We start from the raw sequence: 23,784 nt of genomic DNA on the forward strand, positions 1-23,784 counted from the left end.
CAGTTACATATTACACAAGGGCACAGTCCTGCTTTAAATAACTAGTAGTGGTGCTACTTACAGCGTACCTGCCCACTCAATGTGCAACACTGACTGAAGTCACATAAGAGCAGCTCCTCTTAAATTTGCCATTCTGGTCTATAAAGTGAAACACTTGAAGGAACCTCTTCCTTTCAATTGCTAGGTGTTCCTTGTTCTTGGTGAGTATCTGGAATTCTGTTTTAGTGGAGTTGAGGTTTAGGTAAGTGTTGGGCTTCCAAGAATGGATAGGGTGCAAGCTGTATTTGAGATATTGGATTTCTGGAGCAGAGAAGACTAACATATATAGTTTTGTGTCATCAGCATATTGTCTGTGATGCAATCAGCGTTATTAGCACACTGCTTTGCCAGAAAGAATGTCTATAAAAATATGAATTTCCTAAATAGAATAATTTAATGAAAGCAAACATGAGTGAGCTGTTTACAGATGAGGCAGGTTATATTTGCACTCTTTGCGAGTTAGTACGTCGGTGCGAGTTAGTACGATGGACCCCGGTGGAATAAACAGAATGTTGCTTTCCTTATTTGCCAAGAACACAGGGGCGGCTCCTCACCAGGGTCGAGGAGCATCGCCCCACTCCTTTCTTGCAGTGTGAGAAGCAGAAACATAAATTGGTAAAACTACCTGTTGGACAGGCCACACGAAGGGCTTGCTCCCTCCCCGCACGACAGGGCCCGAGCTCCGGCCCACCAGGCATAACCCACGAAAAGCACCCGTACCCCGTCTCCCGACGGATCTTCTGCCCTCGGACCTCTACTCATCACGGGGCCCAGCCCCACCGGCTCCCCCGGCCGGTTCAAGCCGCCATCTTGGGCCCTGCACCACGAGGCCGCGTGGCCTCGCCCCGACCCTAACCCCGGGCCTGACCGGCCCCGACATCCCGGCACCACCATCCACCCGGGAGGTGAGCGGACCACTTGGCAGGTCAATGGGAGGACGAAGTGTCAAGAGCTCTTCCCCCGCCAGGTGCCGATCGCCTCCAGCTCCCCCAGGCGCGGGCTCCACCCCCTGCTGGGTGTCTGGACACCTTCATCCCGGGCCCTCCGACCTCCAAGTGCGAGGGTCCGGACATCAAAGAGCGCCTGCCCTATAACTGGGGCAACTCCGGAGCAGGAAGGCAGTTGTATCCTGGAGTCGAGAGACACCGAGAGAACTCAGCCTTGACGGACTACTGGCGCTGCCGTAGCCCTCTCTTGTGAACCATCGTCCTGCCTGCTGGCGCTGCCGCGGCCTTCTACAACATCCATCCTCGTCGGGACCTGCTGGCGCTGCCGCGGCCCGTTGTAACGACCATCCTCACCGGGACCTGCTGGCGCTGCCGCGGACCGTACATCGACCATCTTTCCGGGACCTGCTGGCGCTGCCGCGGCCCGTTGTAACGACCATCCTCACCGGGACCTGCTGGCGCTGCCGCGGACCGTACATCGACCATCTTTCCGGGACCTGCTGGCGCTGCCGCGGCCCGCACCAACTAAGCTCGAGGATTGTGAGCTAATCATCATCTCATCCAAACTACCTGACTGGTAGACAGACTGTCCCGCTACCCCTTACCCTGCTTTGAGAGACTTGAATCGAGGGGACCCCTGAGTCCAGACCTCCTTGTACCATTCAACCGTACCTTAAGAAGTGCTTATAAAGAACACTGAACCTTATCCGTGTGTGGTATCTGTCTGTGGGGGGGAAGTTACTTGTCTGTACGATCGCTGGAGACGGCTCTCCCCGGAGACCTCTCCTCCTGACCCCGGCCGACCCTCCCGGTCCGTCTATCCTTTCTAACATTGGTGGCCAGCGGCGCGATCCGAATCAACGCGTAATCGTACAGAGAGTAGCTCACCCCACGACAACAACACGATGTCAGCCAAAGATAGCAACTCCACCGAGAAATTCCAAATGGATAAATTAGAAGAATACAACCACCGCGAACTGAGACAATTCTGCATAGAACTTGGCATTGCTACCACCGGCCTGAGTACCAAAGATGATCTAAAGCACGCCCTAGAGTCGTGGACAGAAACTGGGGTCGCCGGACCCTCCGACCAAAGCAGCATCACACCAGAGGGGAACGCCACGGCTCCCGAGGAGCGGGGAACGGGCCTCTCGCAGGAGGAGATCCGAGAAAGAGAAAGAACCAGATTGCACGAGTTGGAAATGGCACGACTCAAGATGGATGGGGAACTCAAGTTAGCTGAACAGAAACTCAACCTCGAGCACATGCGGCTCCGAGATGAACGAGAAGAGAAGCAGAGACAGAGAGAGCTGGAGGAGAAAAAAATAACGCTCGAGCACGAGCGCAAACTGGCGGAAATAGAACTTCGGAAACAGAATAAAGAACTGGGGGTGCCTGAGCGACCACACACCCCGGGGCCAATCGAGAAAAAAGTCCACATCCCCAAGGATGTTGTCCGCGAGTATGTCCGAGAAGACGACATACAACAGTGGTTTAAAGCCTACGAGATCGCCATGACCTCCCACCGGATCGACCGGAGTGATTGGGGAGCCGGACTCTGGGGGAGGTTTATCAACGAGGGGCGCGATGCCCTACTGCAGCTCCCAGATCACCAAATGTCGTCCTACGACCACATGAAGGCTGCCCTCCTCACCCGCTACGGCCTCACACCCGAGATGTACCGCCAGAGGTTCAGAGATTGCACCCGGATCCCAGGTACAACTTGGGTAGAATACGTGAACTATTTCAGCCGTGCCTTCGAGGGTTGGATAAAGGGGAGCCAGGTCACCACCTACGAACAACTCTTTAACCTGATGGTATGGGAGCACCTGTCGAACAACTGCTTCGTCGAGCTCAGGCAGCACCTCCTCGACAGTAAGCTGACTGACCCCCGGCAGCTCGCCGCCGAAGCTGACCGATGGGAAAGCACCCGAGTGGGCCGGAGGGGGCCACACGAACAGAACAGAAACAACCAAGGCCAGCACCGTCCTCGGGGAGGAGGAGGGGGCCAGGGGCGAGGGAGAGACGCCTTGCCCGCAACACCCGTGGCCAGCACCCCGGCTCCGGCCGGTCGGGGCAACCCCCCGTGGCGTCCTGGGGTCCGAGCCAACGTCACGTGCCACCGATGCCAGCGAGTCGGCCACTACGCCAATGACCCGAGCTGCCCGCAGAACCAAACACCCAAGCCCCGCCAGGTAGCTGCCGCCGCCCTGGGGGAAGAGCGATCATTGGAGGAACCAGAGGAGTATGAGCCGGCCCAGCAAGAGTGGGAACCGGCCGCCATGGTCCTGGCGTGCTTAGGGGGAAGAGACATGGTCCCGCGGGCTCCCCTACCCGCTAACACCAGGAAATACGGTCAGTGGGTGACCATTAATGGACAGCGAGCCGAGGCCTTGCGTGACACAGGCGCCAGTGTGACGGCCGTCCGCTGTCACCTGGTGAAGCCCGAGCAGATCCTGCCGAACATTCTCTGCCCCGTCCGCTCGGCAGACAACTCTGAAAGTATGTGTCAAATGGCCTGCGTTCCATTCGAATGGGGAGGGGTCTCCGGCCTGTTGAAGGTGACGGTCCGGGACGATGCCCCCGTGGACTGCCTCCTGGGGAATGACCTCGAGAGTTCCCCGTGGGCCACCGTTGAGAGAAGAGAGCACCTGGGGATGCTGGGCCTCCCGGACTGGGCCTGCATAACCACCCGGTCCATGGCCGCCCGTGCCGTCCCTCGATCAGAAGAACCAGAATGGCCAGCACCTCCGCCCCCAGTCGCCCCAGTAGAAGACAACGACGAGGCCAGCCTCCCAGACCCGACGGCCGAAGGGGACGCGCAACCCCAGGACCTTCCTGACCTGGCTCAGTGGCGTCAAGAGGGGGGCCCACCCAAGCACAGTTCTGCCAGGAACAAAAGACCTGTCCCTCCCTCGAGGGACTCCGCCAACAAGCCAGCGCCCAGAACGCAGGGGACTCCACCGGAACTCACTGGGTCTACTGGGATAACGACCTGCTATACAGCGAGCAAAGAATCGCCGAGCTGGGGGCCGGTCGAGTACTGGTGGTACCTCTCCGCTTCAGAGACTTTCTGCTCAACCTGGCCCACGATGTCCCCCTGGCTGGACACCTGGGCCAAGATAAAACGTACAGCCGCCTAGTGACCCACTTTTTCTGGCCGAAGATGAGGAACGACGTCCTGAACCACTGCCGATCTTGCCCCACATGCCAAGCCAGCGGGAAGAGTGGTCGGAAGCTGAAAGCCCCTCTGCAACCCTTCCCTGTGGTCACCACCCCGTTCGAGAGGGTGGGGATAGACATCGTGGGGCCTCTGGACCCCCGCACGGCACAAGGACACAGGTTCATCTTAGTACTGGTGGACCATGCCACCCGCTACCCCGAGGCGGTGCCCCTACGGACCGTGACAGCTCCGGTGGTTGGCCGGGCCCTAATGGGGATCTTCTCCCGGGTAGGCTTCCCCCGAGAAGTCGTCAGCGACCGAGGCACGAACTTTATATCCAAATACATGAAGTCCCTCTGGCAACAATGCGGGGTCACCTACAGATTCACGACCCCCTATCACCCCCAAGGGAACGGACTAGTGGAGCGTTTTAACCGCACCCTCAAGGGGATGATTGGGGGATTGGAAGAGCCCCTCCGTCGCCAGTGGGATGTACTACTCCCGTGCCTCCTCTTCGCCTACCGCGAAGTTCCCCAGAAGTCCCTCGGTTTTAGCCCATTCGAACTCCTGTACGGGCACCCTGTGCGAGGGCCCCTCAGCCTAGTAAAAGAAGGTTGGGAGATGGCCCCCCTAAAGACCCCTCCAGACGTCTTCAAATACCTCCTGGCCCTACGCAGTCAGACCCGGCGCTTCAGAGAGATGGCCAAGGCGAACCTCGAGGCCAGCCAGGAGGACATGAAGAAGTGGTATGATCACAATGCCTCCTCCGTTGAGTTCGAGCCTGGACAACAAGTATGGGTGATGTCCCCCACCGAACCATGTGCCTTGCAAGATAAGTGGACGGGGCCCTTCAAAGTGGTCGAGCGCAAAAGCCCCGTCACTTACCTCATCGACCTGGGGACCTCCCGGAACCCCCTTCGGGTCCTCCACACCAACCGACTCAAACCACACTTTGTGCGCTCAGAACTCAGCCTCCTGATGGCTACGGACAGTGGGGCAGAGGAAGACTCCGAACCCCTCCCGGATCTTCTGAAGACTCAGGAGAATGACGGCTCCGTGGACGGGGTCCGGCTCTCTGACGCCCTCACTTCGGAGCAACGCCAGGGCTGCCGGAACCTCCTGCTGCAGTTCGCTACCCTGTTCTCCCTCACCCCCGGGGTCACCCCTTGGTGTTTGCACGACGTGGACACCGGGGACAGTCCCCCTGTCCGACACCGGGCCTACCGCGTACCAGATCGGGTACGGGCCTGCATACAGGAGGAGGTGGCCAAGATGCTCACAATCGGGGTCATCGAGCCCTCGGACAGTCCCTGGGCCAGTCCGGTTGTATTGGTCCCCAAAGCCGCTGCCCCCGGCACCGCACCTGAACTGAGATTCTGCGTCGACTACCGGGGCTTGAACGCTGTCACCCGGACCGACGCTCATCCGATCCCCCGAGCAGACGAGCTGATCGACCGGCTGGGGGCCGCCCGCTACCTCAGTATCTTCGACCTAACAGCGGGCTACTGGCAGATCGGCCTCACACCCAGGGCTCAGGAACGGTCAGCCTTCTCTACCCCCGATGGCCACTACCAATTCAAGGTCATGCCCTTCGGCATGAAGAATGCCCCCGCCACGTTTCAACTCCTCGTGAACCAGGTCTTGGCGGGGCTCGAAGAGTTCAGCGCTGCCTACCTGGACGATATCGCTGTATACAGCCACCACTGGCCCGACCACCTCCGTCACCTCCAAGAGGTCCTACAGGCCCTCCAGCGGGCCGGCCTCACAATTAAGGCCGGCAAGTGCCAAATTGGCCAAGGGTCTGTGACCTACCTTGGGCACCAAGTGGGAAGCGGGCTGGTGGCCCCGCTACAACTTAAGATTGCTGCCATTCAGTCCTGGCAGCCCCCCGTCACCCAGACCGAGGTCCGAGCCTTCTTGGGGCTCACCGGCTACTACCGGCGGTTCGTGAAGGACTACGGCAGCATCGTGGGGCCCCTCACAGGTCTCACGTCCAAGAACCAGCCGAAGCGGAGTAACTGGACCCCCGATTGTCAAGCGGCCTTCGAGAAGCTGAAGGCCGCTCTATGCACCGCCCCTGTGCTCCAGGCCCCCGATTACAGTCGGGAATTCATGGTACAGACCGACGCCTCCGACCACGGCATCGGAGCCGTCCTTTCTCAGTTAAACCCCGAAGGTCATGACCAGCCGGTGGCCTTCATCAGTCGACGCCTCCTGGCCCGAGAACAGCGCTGGAGCACCATCGAGAGGGAGGCCTTCGCAGTGGTGTGGGCCCTCAAAAAGCTCCGGCCCTATCTCTTCGGTACCCACTTCCGGGTACAAACCGACCATCGACCCCTGCAGTGGCTGATGCAGATGCGGGGGGAGAACCCAAAACTCTTGCGCTGGTCCATTTCCCTGCAGGGAATGGACTTCACTGTGGAGCACCGACCAGGCCAAGACCACGCCAACGCGGATGGCCTGTCCCGCTTTTTCCGCCTCGACGAAGAGAGTCCCCAAGGAGATGGGTGACTCTCCCCGCCTTCAGCTGGGGGGGACGCATGTTGGACAGGCCACACGAAGGGCTTGCTCCCTCCCCGCACGACAGGGCCCGAGCTCCGGCCCACCAGGCATAACCCACGAAAAGCACCCGTACCCCGTCTCCCGACGGATCTTCTGCCCTCGGACCTCTACTCATCACGGGGCCCAGCCCCACCGGCTCCCCCGGCCGGTTCAAGCCGCCATCTTGGGCCCTGCACCACGAGGCCGCGTGGCCTCGCCCCGACCCTAACCCCGGGCCTGACCGGCCCCGACATCCCGGCACCACCATCCACCCGGGAGGTGAGCGGACCACTTGGCAGGTCAATGGGAGGACGAAGTGTCAAGAGCTCTTCCCCCGCCAGGTGCCGATCGCCTCCAGCTCCCCCAGGCGCGGGCTCCACCCCCTGCTGGGTGTCTGGACACCTTCATCCCGGGCCCTCCGACCTCCAAGTGCGAGGGTCCGGACATCAAAGAGCGCCTGCCCTATAACTGGGGCAACTCCGGAGCAGGAAGGCAGTTGTATCCTGGAGTCGAGAGACACCGAGAGAACTCAGCCTTGACGGACTACTGGCGCTGCCGTAGCCCGCTCTTGTGAACCATCGTCCTGCCTGCTGGCGCTGCCGCGGCCTTCTACAACATCCATCCTCGTCGGGACCTGCTGGCGCTGCCGCGGCCCGTTGTAACGACCATCCTCACCGGGACCTGCTGGCGCTGCCGCGGACCGTACATCGACCATCTTTCCGGGACCTGCTGGCGCTGCCGCGGCCCGTTGTAACGACCATCCTCACCGGGACCTGCTGGCGCTGCCGCGGACCGTACATCGACCATCTTTCCGGGACCTGCTGGCGCTGCCGCGGCCCGCACCAACTAAGCTCGAGGATTGTGAGCTAATCATCATCTCATCCTAACTACCTGACTGGTAGACAGACTGTCCCGCTACCCCTTACCCTGCTTTGAGAGACTTGAATCGAGGGGACCCCTGGGTCCAGACCTCCTTGTACCATTCAACCGTACCTTAAGAAGTGCTTATAAAGAACACTGAACCTTATCCGTGTGTGGTATCTGTCTGTGGGGGGGAAGTTACTTGTCTGTACGATCGCTGGAGACGGCTCTCCCCGGAGACCTCTCCTCCTGACCCCGGCCGACCCTCCCGGTCCGTCTATCCTTTCTAACACTACCACTTTATATTTCTGCTTCTCGCACTGTGAGAAAGCAGACGGGTTTGGTTGGGGGCAGGCAGGTGGGCGGGTCTGCTCTAGGGATGGGGAGAAGTGGCTTGCCCACTGCTGAGTGCGCTGAATGCTTGGTCGGCCCTCTAGGGCCAACCAAACAAGTCATGTACACTCTGCTTTTTCTGCAGCCTACATGGAGAAAAAGGCCTCCCCATAGGCCCCTGGCTGGGCACCATCCCGACCAATCACAACGTGATTGGCTTAGGGGAGGGGAGAGAGGCTGCCTGGTTACAGCAGGAGCAGACCAAGCAGTGGAGACACAGGACCTGGGAATGGTAACTTAAATAAAAATATATTTTTTTAAAACCCCCGCATGACCCCCTCTTCCCTTGCGACCACTCGCCCGTCCCCTCCAACCCGCGTGTGAGCCATGCCGTCCGCTACTGCAAGAACAGGTGTTTTATACCAGACCTTTCCATCTCTGATTCCCTCCTCATAGGAAATGGCCTAGGCAAGAAAAAAGAATCAAAAACCGTGGTGAACAGACCTAACTGCGCAACCCGCAATACCAGCCATGAAAGCCTTGCTCTAACCTCCTAGGGCGAAGCTGAATCAGAATATGAACACTGAAATAGCAAGGCACGTTGATCATAAGGGCTTCCGCCAAGAGGCCACCAACATTGCAAGAGTTAGAGTTCAGCTCTTAGCTGTCACTCATTTAAAGCCAAACTAGCTAAACTGGTCCATCATAAGCCACCGGTCACTATAGAACAGAAAGTATGAACAGGTATGTTCAAGGCTCGAATCCAGCCTATTCTCATCACATTATACAACTGTCCTCTTCTATGCCAGAAATTGACAGTGATTTCACCAGCGCTATATAGTGCACCTTCGGGACCCACAGCGTGGGACTGCTACTTTTGGGTCTTCATGTCCCAGGAGTCGGTGAGGCCAGAGGCAGCCTCTCCTTCACCTGCACCTGCACCTGCCGCCACTTGTTGATTTCACCACTGCTATATAGCGCACCTTTGGGACTCGCAATGTAGGACTGCTACTGGTGGAACTTCATGTCCCAGGAGTCTGTGAGGTTGGAGGCGGCCTCTCCTTCACCCGCCACAACTTGTTGATTTCACCAGCGCTATATAGTGCCCCTCTTGGGACCCACAGCGTGGGACTGCTACTGGTGGGACTTCATGTCCCAGGAGTCTGTGAGGTTGGAGGCGGCCTCTCCTTCACCCGCCACAACTTGCTGATTTCACCAGCGCTATATAGCGCACCTTTGGGACCCGCAGTGCAGGACTGCTACTGGTGAGACTTAGTGTCCCAGGAGACTGCGAGGTCAGAGGTGACCTCTCCTTCACCCGCACCTGCAGCCACTTGTTGAGTTCACGAGCACTATATAGTGCCCCTCTTGGGACTCGCAGCATGGGACTGCTACTGGTGGGAATTCATGACCCAGGAGTCTGCGAGGTCAGAGACGGCCTCTCCTTCACCTACACCTGCCGCCACTTTTGATTTCACAAGCACTATATAGTGCACCTTTGGGACCGGAGGCGCGGGACTGGTACTGTTGGCACCTCGTGTCACTGGAGTCGTCGAGTCCGGATGCGGCCTCTCCTTCACCTGCACCTGCTGCCACTTGTTGAATTCACTGGTGCTATATAGCACACCCTTGGGGCCGACAGTGCGGGACTGCTGCTGGTGGGATTTTGTGTCTCTCCTTCACCTGCACCTGCTGCCACTTGTTGATTTCACTGGCGCTATATAGCACACCCTTGGAGCCCACAGCGCGAGAATGCTACTGGTGGGATTTTGTGTCTCATGGTAAGTTTTTTGTCATGTTGTCGAATACTTATTTCACCAAGATTAAACCAAGCCTTAACCATACTTATATTAGTAGTCAATTAAAATACTTTATTCAACACTTAAGTTGTAAAAGTGACATAAAAACAATGTACACATGATTCCAATACAAATTTACATTTAAAAATGCATGTTGTAAAATAGCATATAATAAAATTATCAGTACGCAAGGATACATTGATAAACCAGCCCACATGAAATATCAATCCAGTCAATTGCCTAGTGAGGAATCACTTTGGCATTTAATCAGTTTAGACCGAATTGCCCAAGCCCACTTAATATATTTTGACATTGCAATAGTAATGGTCGGGCTTGGGTCAGTAGACAAAATTCTCATAGCTACCTCATATCTTCGGATGCCCATCAATCGGCAAACAGGTAGTACCCATTTCTTGCGTGGAATGGTATATAACGGGCAAAAAAGGACAAAGTGACTCATAGATTCAGTCTTGTCCAAACACTTTGGACACCTATTTTCAGACCCCGCTGCCCAATGGGATGTAAATGAGCGCACCAGGAGTGTGCCTATCCTAAACTGGAAAAAGAATTTACGATCAGACGGTACTTCAATTAGGCCCCAATATGGTTCCAGTCTGACATCAACCTTAAATTCCAGGAATCTGCCGGTTAGAGTAGATGAGCACCCCTTAGCAAATAATTCTAGGCCGATCATCTCCCAATATCAAATTTTCAAAGAGTCTTTTGAGGGGAAAACTGCATTAGAAGGGTCGTCCCATAGATCACTCAGCCCCATGCGATATAATAATAATTTTACTGATTTCAGCCATTCAATCTTATGGGAAGTATCTTTTTCTTTAATTTCCTTTAAGCCCGTTGCATAGTGACCAAGCTCATCAGTTGTCCATACCCTACACCAGTATAGCAAGGGACGCAGATGTGCTACGTCTTGCAAGGGTTTTAAGCCAAGATCACAAAAAAGAGGTATCAAGGGAGTGCTCTGGGGAACGCCAACAGCTTTCCGAATAAACTCCTTTTCCATGGTATTTAAACGCTGTGGATTTCTACCATATCCCCACAACTCAGACCCATACAGAGCCGAGCTACGAATCTTCATCGTATAGATCTCTAAAAATGGCTCCATTGGTTGAGACTGCGAGGTTTTAAAACGTTTCATTAACATACCAGTCTGTTGTTGGAGTTTCAATAATGAAAGATGTATATGGTTATTCCAATGCATATTTTTCTGCAGAGTTACTCCCAGATATGTAAATGCATCTACCTGCTCTAGTGGGGATCCATTCATTAAAATTACGCCTTTAAATGGCCTATACATTTTGTTGGGTCTAGGACCATTAAGCACCATGAACTTGGTCTTTGCGACATTGATTTCTAGTCCACGCAATAGGCAAAACTCTTCGAAACGCCGCAAGGTAAGCTGGAGTCCACTCGGAGTTTTCAAAATCAGCAGAGTGTCATCCGCGAACATGAGGACCGGGACGCGAACTTCTGCCAAAGCTGGGGCATCAGTGGGGACACGGGAGAGGAACTCGGCCACCCCGTTGACGAAGAGTGAGAACAGAGTAGGTGCCAAGACGCAACCCTGCCGCACACCCCGCTCCACGGGGAAGGAATCCGTGACCGGTCTACCCCAACGTACCCGAGCGAAATTGTCCTCATGTAGGCGGATGACAAGTGCCAGCAACTCCGGTGCCATCCCCTGCTCCCTGAGTACCTGCCACAATTTGCCACGCGGGACCAGATCAAATGCCGCCCGCAGGCCTTTGTCCAATATCCCTGTCCTCCAGTATAATATTAGGAATCTAAAAACCTGGTCAATGGTGCTGGTCTTGGGACGAAAGCCAGCCTGTAGAGGGCTCAAAATATTAGCATCCTCCATCCAGGACTGGATTTTGCCCAAGACCAGCCGTCCAATGATTTTTTGTATGGCATCTATTAGGCTGATAGGCCTGTAGTTGCCAGCCAAAGTCTTGTCTCCTTTTTTGTATATCGGGACTATTTCGGCGCCTTTCCAAGATTGAGGTATGGCCATGCCTTGGGCAATAGCATTGGCCAGATAGGTAATGTAAAGGCGCCATCTCTGTCTATCAAGAGCTCTATCTACCTCTTTACTGCTAAAAGGTGGCTCTCTATAGAAACTGAGTTCATGTTCAAATGGGCTATCATCTCTGTCTTTAGCATATTGGCATTTAAAAAACTTTATCCAGGAGTCTTGGGGAACACAATTATGTGGACTTTCTATAACTTCCCCCCTTTTCCACTTAAAAATCTCCCAAAACTTATTTTGATTCTTTCCACTACATGTTATCTTAAGATCTTGCCATTCGCTCTCCTCCCACTCTTTTTTGGCGTTCCATTGTACCCTCTTATAAATACTCCGTGCTTGCCTTATTTTATTTGAGTCCTTTTGTTTAAGCGCAGTTCCTAGTTCTTCCCGGGCTTGTTTACAATTACTATTGAACCAATTCACTTGCTTTTTTTATAGGACCGTTTTACTAAAGTTGTTTCACAGAAATAATTTTTGAGTTTAGCAAAAAATGTAGTGTGTATATTCTCTACAACTAGGTAGGGTTGGCTTTTATTACAATCCATCCCCATTAGTATCAACACCTCATCCAGACTGTTTTTTATATTGTCCAAAAGGTCGGGTAGTTGTAAAACATTTTCCCACTTCAGGTGGCGTTCATCATTTGTTAGCCGAGTAGGCAAACCTTTCGTAGTAGTTACTTTTTCTATTCTTTCTCCCATTCCTGATCTAAAATAGGCTACTAATGGGTTATGGTCACTTTCGATTCGAGGTTTTACCATCATATCCTCAAGGCCATGCCACATCCCAAGATGGACCAAAATATAGTCTATAGTGCTAGACCTAGTGCCATTTTCAAAGGTTTTGCACCTCGCCCTATCAGAGGGTGTCCTACCATTTGCCGCCCTCAGTTGGTTGGCCAGGCAGAACCCCTTAAGATGCAGGGCAGCCTCAGTCCATTTACTTACTATCGTTGTCTCGAGTTGCGGGATGCCCCATCTTAGGTCCTCCTCCTCCGTTAGGAGCAGGTCATGATGACCCAACGGTTGGAAGATCGTATTAAAGTCACCGGCTACAAGTGGGAACGCATCAATTGATCTTGACTCGACAAGAAAGTTAAGTGTTGATACCACCTCTGACTTTTTACCACCCGGTAGACCTCTAGCATAGACATTGTAAATGTCTATACACGAGTTCGATGGGAAGTTTAGTCTTATTCCTAGGATATCGTTATTCTGGTTTGGGAAGGGTTGGATTTTACACTTTATGGATCGTTTAACTCATATGACCAAACCTCCTACTGGACGACCCTTTGTCCTTTTAACTGCAGGGACATAAAAATTCAAATAGCCTATCCTAAACACGGGCTCTACCGACCATGTCTCCTGGAAGAGGCAGATATCATGGTCATCGATAAAATCAGTCCATAAAGGTGACACTAATTTGGATCCTATGCCAGCCACATTCCAGGATAAAAACGTTGTACATCCTACAGCACTAAGGGTCCCTTTAGGTAGTCCTATATTCATACCAGGTGATTTAAGGGCAGATATTCCCTGTCCAAACTCAGGGCAGGAATCTTGCTCCACAACCCTGGTAGATTGTCTTGCGACAGCAAACGTATTTGTATCACTGTCGCCTCTAGGGTTCGGCGTTCTGGATGTCTCGCCCAATTTCTTTCCATGATCTATCTCTGGGACTACAAACCCCTTATCGAGACTAGGGCAACCACTACGACACTTCTGTCAATCACAATCAGTCAGTCCAGACAGCACGTCATATCGGTTAAATGACCTAATGTCCCCCATTAGTTGACCCATTTGCATTGCTCTCCCTCCAGGTGTCCCAGACAAAGGCAAGGGGGCCGGAGCATAAAAGTAAGACAGTGATACCGTTCTAACTGGGGATGAGAGATCAGCATTCTGTGACCATCCACAAATATGATCAACACAGTGTTTATCCCTAAAATTGATAATGACACAGTCTCCCTTGATTGTCTTAGGTTTGCTGCCCACCCAGTTTACCCTCCTAGCGAATAAAATTTCAGCTCGCATGTAGCCCGGCAGTGGGCGTTTGGTATTGAGCCAGAATGTACATTTGTTTTTTAAAGCCCAATACGTCTCCCTAATACCATTTGCCAAAGGTGGAACACCGATCAAGACAACTACATATGGGGCAGCCTCAGGGGGAAGATGTATTTCAATCAGGTCCGAAGGGGTCTGAGCCAAAAATTGTGCCTGTACGGGTTGTTCAACATTATTTGTTGCGGTAGATAAATTTCTATTAGGTCCGTCGCAGGCTAAATTGGGTTTTGAGTTAATTTCTCCCTTTTGCTGATTGGCTTCCTTCCCTGCATCATGTTTTTCTATGGCTCCTTGTGATTTGGTATTTACAACAGCATCGTCTTGGGCATTCTTGACATGTTTAGACTTGCTGCAACGGGTTTGTTCACTAACACATTCCAATTGGGAATTCGGTTCACTTCCACCAACCCGTTGCCGTGCCGTAGACCATGCAAGTTCCATGGACACAAGTCTACTTTCGATGGACCCCAGCCTTTCATAGATAGGAGCACATGCGTTTTTTAGAATGCTATCCAATTTCTTCCAAAACGCTTTGTCTCCCTGTTTCGCAAGGTCATCTCCCTCAGATAGCAGTGGCTTTTGCCTTTCTTCACTTGTAGTGGTTTGGGAACGTGAAACAACATCTTTTCCTGAGTTAGTCACTGAACCAGGATTCACCTTTTTGCCTACCAGAGTCTGCTGGCCACCTCTACATTTATTTTTCCCAGTTAGGCCTGTGTACTGTTTGGCAAGACCCCCCTTGGCGCTACTTGCAGATCGGGTCTTAATAGTTGATAAGGACTTAGATTGTGAGACGGTAGTATCAACTGCCAACCCTTCCGCCGTTTCACCCAGCATTTCAAATAGGGGGGGGGGGTAGATGATATAGTTACACTGTTACACACTTCCTTCAAGGGGGATATTGACCCTACAGTTGTCTGGTTAACAGACGTGTGACAAGGTGGAGATCTAGAGTTAGCAATATTTCCCAATGATGATCTCTTGTCACATAAAACATCCAGAGACAATATTTTTTCAGTTAGTTCTATATCCTAAGCCAAGGCTGACTGGACACGCACAAGGAAATTGTCAAGGGTTCCCATCAAGGCTACTCCGGTTGACTGCGAGGGTATTCCTTCTCTATTTCCAGACTTACTCATTGCAGGATGTGCGTGAATCAATACAAGGGGCAGCTGATGATAGGGACTTAGGATCCCCCAGTAAGCAAGACCTCACCATGCAGATCTTCCTCGGCAAATGTTAGTAGGTGGGTCCGGCCCGGCCTCAATCGGTCTCGGACGGGCTCAGAGACCGGCGCGCGCCCGCGCGCGTCCCGCGATGCGGGGGCCCTGAGCAGTTTTGAAGCGTCTGGGCGTCTAGGCGTGGCGGGAAGAGAACACAGCTGATGTCGATTTCAGGGCTGCTGGTCCTCGCAGTCCCGTCGTGTATGCCTGCCCAGCAATAACGTGGAACCAGTCTTTTTCCAAAGGTAGGTGGAGACTGCTTGGCTCGTAGGGACCTGGGCTCTGAAGTATTCGCATTTGGGAGGATTCAAATACACTGACGCTCCTTCACGAACGGCACTACATATTAGTAGTCACTCTTTGTATGATAAACAGTGTAGAGAGGCAAAAACTTTCCTGGTTAAATGTATCAAAAGTGGCCCACAATCATTAATCCAGAAAGCAAGGGCTAGGTATAAAGCAATCCTGGGTATTTTTAATACAGGGGGATGCTCTGGATGCAATTTGTACCAAAAACCAGGCAACCTTCTGGCACATGTTAAGCCTTGGAGGTAAATTGGCCACGATGAAACCCAATTCAAATATTTTACCTACGATTGGGGGGCCCATTTTTAAATTTATATAGTGAGGCTAAGCCAACACATGACGACCAGGACCTGGCTCCACAGGAGATGTTGCTTGTAGATCTACATTGCATGGAGTGTGACCCTCGCAGGACTCGTCAAGAGTTTTTTTAAGGCCAATATGGCATTTACTTTGGCTAAAATGCAGCAAGCTGGTTGTGAGCTGAAAAGGCTCCTAGCCCAGACAAGATTCCTGGGGACCTGTTTAAATCTGTGACAGACGCATGGGTGCCATATTTAAGTCTAATGCTATTTTGGCAGGTGCATCTATCCCTGATTCCTGAAGTGGAGCAGAAACAGTCCCCATACATAAGAAAGGCTTGAGTTCTTCTTCAGCAAAATATGAGCCTCTATGCTTGATAGACATAGCCCAGAAGATTTTTAGCAAGCAGGGCTTGGCCAGACTGAATACTTGGATACCAGACAACAGCATACTGTCCCCATTTCAAGCAGGTTTTCGTTCCAAAATAAGCACTATTGACCAAGTCTTCAGGTTTCTGATGTTTACTTGGAAAATGGTAGCTCCTAGCAGAGAGTCTTTACGTAGCATTTGTGGACCTCAAGGCTGCATTTGATATGGTTCCCAGAGTTAAACTCTGGACAGTCTTGAGGGATTTGTGTCTTCCTTCTGTGCTATCTAGAATTCATTGTTTGACTCCAAACTGGTTATTTCGCCCAAGTAAGATGGGGCCTACTAGTCGACAAGGGCGTTGGGCAAGGATGTGTACTCACCTCCAACACTTTTCCTATTATTAATGAATAAGTGTGTTGAGTTTTTTAATGGGCTGTGCAAACGACTCGGTGGTCCTGGGTGGGGTTCAGATCCCAGCACTATTATTTGCTGACAACACCCTTTTGAAGTTAAAAACTCACACTGGCCTGGAATTACTACTAGATAGATTCAACTCGTTTTGCAAAAGTCATGGGTTAGCCATAAATGCTGATAAACCTAGGTTTTTGTCTGTGTTGCACCAGTTTAGGAAATAGTCAGGTTGTTAAGAGTGGTCTTCTTCTTAACCAAAGGGCTGCCGTCACATTGAATTTTGCAAAACATACCCCTTTTCACCCTTGTCCCTATTATTGGTGATCCAGCGATCGGGGATCGATAATTTTTCTCAAACATAGGCCCATTTATACTACCTAACTAATCCCTTCACGCTGGGGTTCAGTGTGATGCAAGTTTATATCCAATTTACCAAAGTACATAACAGAACCTGTAATTCTTCTTTCAATATTTATATTACTGCATCAATGAATACTATTAGTTGACTAATTGATGGGAATAATATGTACTTATCTATACTATTAAATAATAACAGACTCAGTGTATAGTTTTTATGTTATGTATCGTAAACAATTTGAGAATAAATGCTCATCAAGTACAGTTACACAAATGCAAACAAAGATTATCACAGAGAGAAAACATTGGCGATGAATAAATTCAAACTCATGTCAAATAAACAATGCATTAAAGTAGTAGATAGGCGAAAAGAGAAAAGTTTCAGAGACAAAATACATTTGCAAATGAATATGCAAATTCAGAAGATTATCTATACTAACCCAAGTAAGAATCAGGGAAAACTACCCCACTGGCCAGTCAGGGCAGCAAGGCCATTCAAGTAGAGTCGGTGGCAAAGATTAGGACAGGAGTCAGGAATCAAGTAGGCCTCTATCTGGAAACAGCAAACCAACGACAGCGACGATCTTCCGCTAACTAGTATTAGCAGAAACACCAAACCACACCCACCAGGACTGACAATTATACCCTAAAACCTAAATGTCCAACCCACATTTGTTTCATTTTACCACCAACCCGATCTCTCATTGGCTAATAATGGGGGTCTTCTGTCACACCACTCTCAGCGTGTTCACTTTACTCACTAACTTATTATTCTAGAGTTTTGACATAATGTCAGATCTTTCTCAGGAAACAAATTTGAACACAATGGGCCCGATTCACAGAACTAACTTTAGACAGAATCCTAAACTTACTACCATTTACTCATTTTGGTATTCACAGAAGGCACTTCCTGATGAGTAAATGCCTTTGGTGAATACAAAATGAGTAAGTGCACTTACTCCTACTTCCGCAACCTTGGCAGACAGGCAACACATCCTGAAGGACATTTCTATGCTTCTGCATTCTCTCCTCATTCAAAGCCCATTTTATTTAATGTCTTATTCCTACAGCAGGCTTTAACCCATAATTGGCATGCAGAAGTGTAGGTCCATACTTGTATTTCTACGAGAACAGAACACAAACATTTATTATTTTCACAAAATATGATTTCATTTTGCGCCCCATCCCAGCATTTGCACTAACCCATGCAAAACCCATATGATCCCTAGCAATTATTAATGTGCACAAAAGCAGCATTAGTTTTTATCATCAAAGACATTTTTGCGGCCTAGTTCCATGAATTCGTACACACATTAGTTTACGCATGCGCATAAGCATTTTCCCACGTTTTAGCATTTATTAATAAAATTCTTGACAGCACACTGTTAATATATGTTACTGAGGTCTCGATCCGAGCAGGTTTTATTTATGCAAAACCCTGCTCCATCAATCCCCCCTTTGATGGCATTTTTAGAACCATCATCAAAATGCCCATCACAAACAAGTTGCCACTTAATTAAAATACTGTACTTTTTACTCGTTTTATCATTCTTCCATTATTTGTCTTACATGAGCTCATAGTAATTTCCTCTCAAATTATCTCTTCTCTCTTTCAATTTCTAGCTCTACATTTGAGCTCTGATGTCTTTCTTTCTACACTTATATTTGCAACATTTGTGAATCATAATTATAATTAATATCACTTCAACTACTGAAGTAATCAGTATTAATATTTTCCCTAATAAGCTACTCCCAAAAGTAGAAAACCATGTTCCCACTGAGGAAAAACCCTTACCAAGTTTCTCCCATGCACCATCAACCTTTAGTTCAGTCAAATCTCTATGAAGTTCAGTAATATTTTCAACATACTACAGACTCCACCCTCTTTTGCCAATAATATATCAAGGGCAAGTCGATTTTGCAAAACCATAGATCTAATTGCAATCATTTGAGTATCAATCATCATGAACCCACCAGCTGTATCCTTTGATAGACGATCAACCACTGTGAAAAATGTTCTAATTTTATGTGAATTCAGAATAACTCCAACTGAAGGTATCGGTGCTCCAAAAATATCCCCAATTATTTCAGAATAACTCGCTCCTCTCTTATTACGTGTTAGTCTTTGTTTTATTTCATTAACTCTATAATTCTTATCTACGTGGTGAACTTTCGGAAATACTATGCCTAAATAACAACATCCATACCATCCTGTAGGTAAACCATAATAAGCATTCTTACTACACACATAATAAATTCCTGGGAAAACAGATCAGTCCCTCCTTTTAGTCCCCAGCTTCCTTTAATCAAGAAAGTATGCTCATATTCACTAGAACCAATACAATAACTATTAAGTTTAATCTTTTCTCTAATCACAGAAAGCTTTCCCCTATGTAAAAATCTAGAGTCATGGCAGCATAAGTCTCACCCTTTTAATAATCACCCTCTCTGAAAGCCCATGGAGGTAAATGAGAGTTTTTCTCAGCAGATTTCTTTTTGAAATCTCATCTTCTATCTTCTTCTAGACTAATAAATTCAGTTTCTTCATGCCATAGCTTACAGGTTAGATTGTTTCTATGTGCTTCTATCGTATCTATTGGTTTATTACAGGTTAGATTGTTTCTATGTGCTTCTATCGTATCTATCGGTTTATTACTAATGAAGAAATCTCCCATATATGCTGCATAAATAGGACCATAAACAATTTTTAAATCTCTTCTACAGGAATTTCTGACAATATTAAATCAAAATTAGAGTGGTAGTACTCCAAACCTTCCCTCTCATAAAACAAACTAGTTAAAACACTACAAGACACACCATAGGTTAAAGGTAGGTGATGGTAAGTACCCCCCTCTGAGACAGACAACAGTAATTGCATGTACACATAAAATCTCTCGCATTCATTGTATTAACATACTCATAAAGCAATTTATTTTTAAAAAAGTTAACGAAAAATCATTAATTGATTTATCATGATGATAAATACTATCATCTTCTATCATTTCTATATTAGTAATTATACTTTCTTTAGTAATAGTATCTATTCTCTCACTTCCCACATTATTAGTATTAGTTTTGTGATTAGTCACCATTAGGACAGAGACAACAACAATCAGTGTTAACCATACCAATGTTAGTATTAAAACACTACATTAGCAATCATTAATACATCTACATTGAAAACTATGATTTTGATATCCAGTCTGTTACCTTTTCCATTGTAGATACTATATAAAAAAAGAATTCTAAGAAAAAAACTAAATATTCTAAAGAAAAACTTATCCAAAAACCATCTAGAGTAGCGTATCCCTACACTTTAGGCATCTCTTCTTTACCCCCTCTTTTTTTTCTTTTTTTTTTAATATCTTTTTCTTCTTCTTCAGGAATGTTCTAAATAATTTTCACTGAATTTGTCACACATTATTTTTCATAGTTCTTTTTAAGGTGGGCTTAATTTGCTTTGGTCACTCTGATCAGTACCAGCTCCTTCTTCATTCTGATCTGTGTTTTTAATTTCTTTCAACACCACATATGTCCATTCAGGAGCCGAATATTTCTTGCTTGGAATTCTTATTCTTCTTGTTCTTTTTACTGATTCTTGTTCTGAATCACTTTGTCCAGTTTGACTTGATAATTTATTTATTTGATCTGGCCTTTTCTTTTCTAGAGTGTATTTCAATCTTTTCACTCCTTTTGGCCTCCCATCACCTTTTCTTGCTTTCTTAACTTGAACTGCTTCTTCACCTTCGTTGTCAAGTTGGCAAGTTCTTTTATTCAGTTCTTTTCTCTGTTGTACTTGCTCTTGATTTTCAATAGTCACTTTCTCTTTTTCTTTCTCAACAGCAGTCTCTTGAGACCCAGTAGCTGGTGCCCATTTTATTCGACTTGAACTTGGTTCTTCCTCAGCTTTTTTAGAATCTGTAACACTAGATTCTATAGCTTCATGCTCTTCAGCTTCTGGTTCTTTTTTTTTGCTTTACCAGTTGCTGCTCTTCTTCTTGTCTTTCAAGTGGACCTGGGACTCTTCTTGTATAACTTGCATAAATCCAGTTTGCCAAGCCACCACACTTCACTGCTGTCGTTGTCAACAAATTGATCTGATATGGTCCATTCCACCTGGGTTCTAAACACAACTTCCTCACGTGTTTCTTGACAAGAACCCACTCTCCAGGACTCAAATCATGTGTTTGATCCGGCTGTGTTGTGGTTGCAATTTCTCCAACCTGATGAGACACAGAACGCACCAGATAAGCCAATCCTTGGCAATAATCAAGCCATAGATCATCAGTAATATTCATCAGTTTGTTTGCTGGTACAATTGCTTGTCTCATAGCTCTCCCCATCAAAATTTCTTGAGGATTCAATTCAGTCTTTTTATCAGGAATGCTTCTAAGACTTATTAATATCAAGGATAAAGTGTCTGTCCATTTCAGTGCTGTGGATGCACACACTTTCGACAGTCTGGATTTAATAGTGCCATTAATTTGCTCGACCACACCTGATGCTTCTGGTCGATAGGCACAATGCAGCGTTTGCTCAATTTATAATGCTGAACAAATCATCCAAATTATCTCATTGTTTAAGTGAGTTCCCCTATCTGTTTCTAAAGAGACTGGAAATCTAAACCTAGGTATTATCTCTCCCAAAAGGAGTTTAGCAACAGTTAAGCTGTCATTTCTTCTTGTTGGATAAGCCTCTACCCAACGAGAAAACAAACAAACAACAACTAACACATATTCTAGTCCATTACAAGGGGGATGTTCTATGAAGTCAAGCTGTAGTCTGGTAAATGGTCCTACTGCTTTTCCAATTCGACCCAAACTAACAACTATCTTTCTACCTGGATTTTGCTGCTGGCACACTACGGATCTCTGGCAAAGACTCTCTGCAATGACCCTAAACTTTGGGTTGAGCCATGACTGCTTGAAGAGCCTAATCATAGCAGCTCTTCCAACATGTGCAATTCCATGGTACATTCTTGCCATCTGGGAAAGTAGACAATCTGGCAATACTGGTCTTCCATCTACATACACCCATACTTCATCTTCTGCTCTCTTTTCACAACCTGATTTTATCCAAATTTGTCTTTCTTCCTCACTTGGTTCTTCCTGAAGCTGTCTAATTTATTACCATGTTTCCAAAGAAGAAAGCATCAAGCGGCAATTTGTATGTTTTTTCTCCACCCCTCTGTTAATTGAAATTGAATTTTGTGCACAGAAACGCGCCACTTGGTCTGCGTATCTGTTTCTTTTTATTACATAATCATCTCCTGACTTATGTGCTGAACATTTTACCACAGTAATCTTTTTGGGCATTTGTAATGCATTCAAAAGATCCTTCACATGTTTACTGTTCCGAATTGGTGATCCTGAAGAAGTCAGAAATCCTCTTTGCCTCCACAACTGACCAAAATCATGTACCACCCCAAAAACATATTGACTATCGGCGAATATGGTTACTCTCAGATTTTTGCCAATTATACATGCTCTAGTCAGAGCTATCAACTCAGAAATTTGAGCAGAATGTATCCCTTTTAGACAGGATGCTTCAAGAACCATAGACACTATACACACTGCACAAGCAGCACTCCATGCACCTTTTTCATCTCTCAGACAAGATCCATCAACGAACATCACACTATCGGACTCTTCTAGTGGAGTATCTTTAATGTCAGGTCTTGGTTTCATGCACAATGCTGTCACATCTGCTTCATCTTTCACTTATTCACAATTTAAACTTGGCAACAAATTTGCTGGGTTTAATACTGTACATCTCGTCACTGTCACATTTTCGGCACCCAAAATCACTTTTTCATACCTAGTCAGCCGACTATACGTCATATGCTGAGTCCGAGTCCTTGTTAATAGGATCTCAACAGAGTGTGGTACAAATACTTTCACATGATGTCCCATAACAATTGTTTCACTCTGCTCAAGGCACACACATCTAGCAGCCACTGCTTTTAAACAACCTGGTAACGCTGCAGCCACTGAATCCAAAGTAGCAGAAAAATATGCCACTGTACGACGTGCCATTTCATGTCTTTGTGTTAGGACTGAAAGTGCATGCCCATCTCTCTCACAACAGAACAATGCAAAGTCTTTTGTGTAATCTGGCATTCCCAATGCAGGTGCTCGACAGACGGCCTTGCAGTCCAATAAAAGCTTTCATACACTTTTCATCCACTTCAATCGGATCAACCACATCTTTGTGAGTCAACCTCTGTAGAGGGTTTGCAATCAGCAAAAACCCACTGAACAACTGTCTCCAGTATCCAACAATTCCCAAAAACAGTCAAACTTCTTTTTGAGTTTTAGGAGGACCCATCTGTAAAATCACATTGATTCATTCTTGTGTTACCTTTCTAACTCCTTTCTAAATTTTGTGTCCCAAATATTGAACTTCTTTTTTACCAAACTGTAATTTTGCTGGTGACACTTTATGATCTCCTTCTGCTAAATGATTTAGTAATGCAATCGTATCTGTCACACAAGCCTCTCTCGCTTTTGATGCCACAAGAAGGTCATCAATGTATTGCATTAACTCTGGATTTTCTGGCTTGATCAATGACTACACACATTTTTTCAAAATCTGATTGAAAATCGAAGGACTCTCTGTATACCCTTGAGGAACTTGGCACCATGCCAAAACACGGTTTCCAAACGGGAAAGCAAAAAGACATTGGCTATCCGGATGCAAAGGCATCGAAAAATGCTTGACACAGATCAATTACTGTGTACCATTCTGCATCACAAGGAATTTGATAAAGAATCACTGCTGGATTTGGCACTATTGTACAGCAAGGTACTACAATCTTAATAATTGTTTTTCAATCCTGCACTATTCTAAATTTTCTGCTCGGTTTCTTAATCCCTGCAATAGGTTAGTTACAAGGACTATTTAGTATGTCTTTTAGAATTCCTTGCTCAATCATCTGATCAATTACAGGAATTACTCCTGTTGTTATTTCAGGACTCATCTTGTACTGAGGTGTGTCTGGATAAATTGCACCTGTTTTGACCGTA

At 48.0% G+C, this 23,784-nt stretch overlaps 1 protein-coding gene across 23 annotated transcripts in view; it reads left to right on the forward strand.

Moving 5' to 3' along the window:
- Positions 1–23,784, forward strand: part of LOC146861026 (putative methyltransferase DDB_G0268948) — a 710,132-nt gene that overhangs the window by 160,559 nt on the left and 525,789 nt on the right. For 3 of the 23 annotated variants that reach the window (XM_085645009.1, XM_085645010.1, XM_085645011.1), the window contains exon 1: positions 8,924–9,665. The exons of 19 other annotated variants lie outside the window; for them this stretch is intronic. Coding sequence is in view for 2 of the 4 variants with exons in the window: in XM_085645010.1 (XP_085501136.1) it covers positions 9,663–9,665 (3 nt within the window). In the remaining 2 variants the exon portion in view is untranslated. Of the gene's footprint in view, positions 1–8,922; positions 9,666–23,784 lie in introns of those variants that run through there. One more of the 23 variants, XM_085645008.1, reaches the window with a different exon arrangement.

Source organism: Triturus cristatus, chromosome 3_1 (assembly GCF_964204655.1).
Source record: "Triturus cristatus chromosome 3_1, aTriCri1.1, whole genome shotgun sequence".
NCBI classification, from domain to species: domain Eukaryota; kingdom Metazoa; phylum Chordata; class Amphibia; order Caudata; family Salamandridae; genus Triturus; species Triturus cristatus.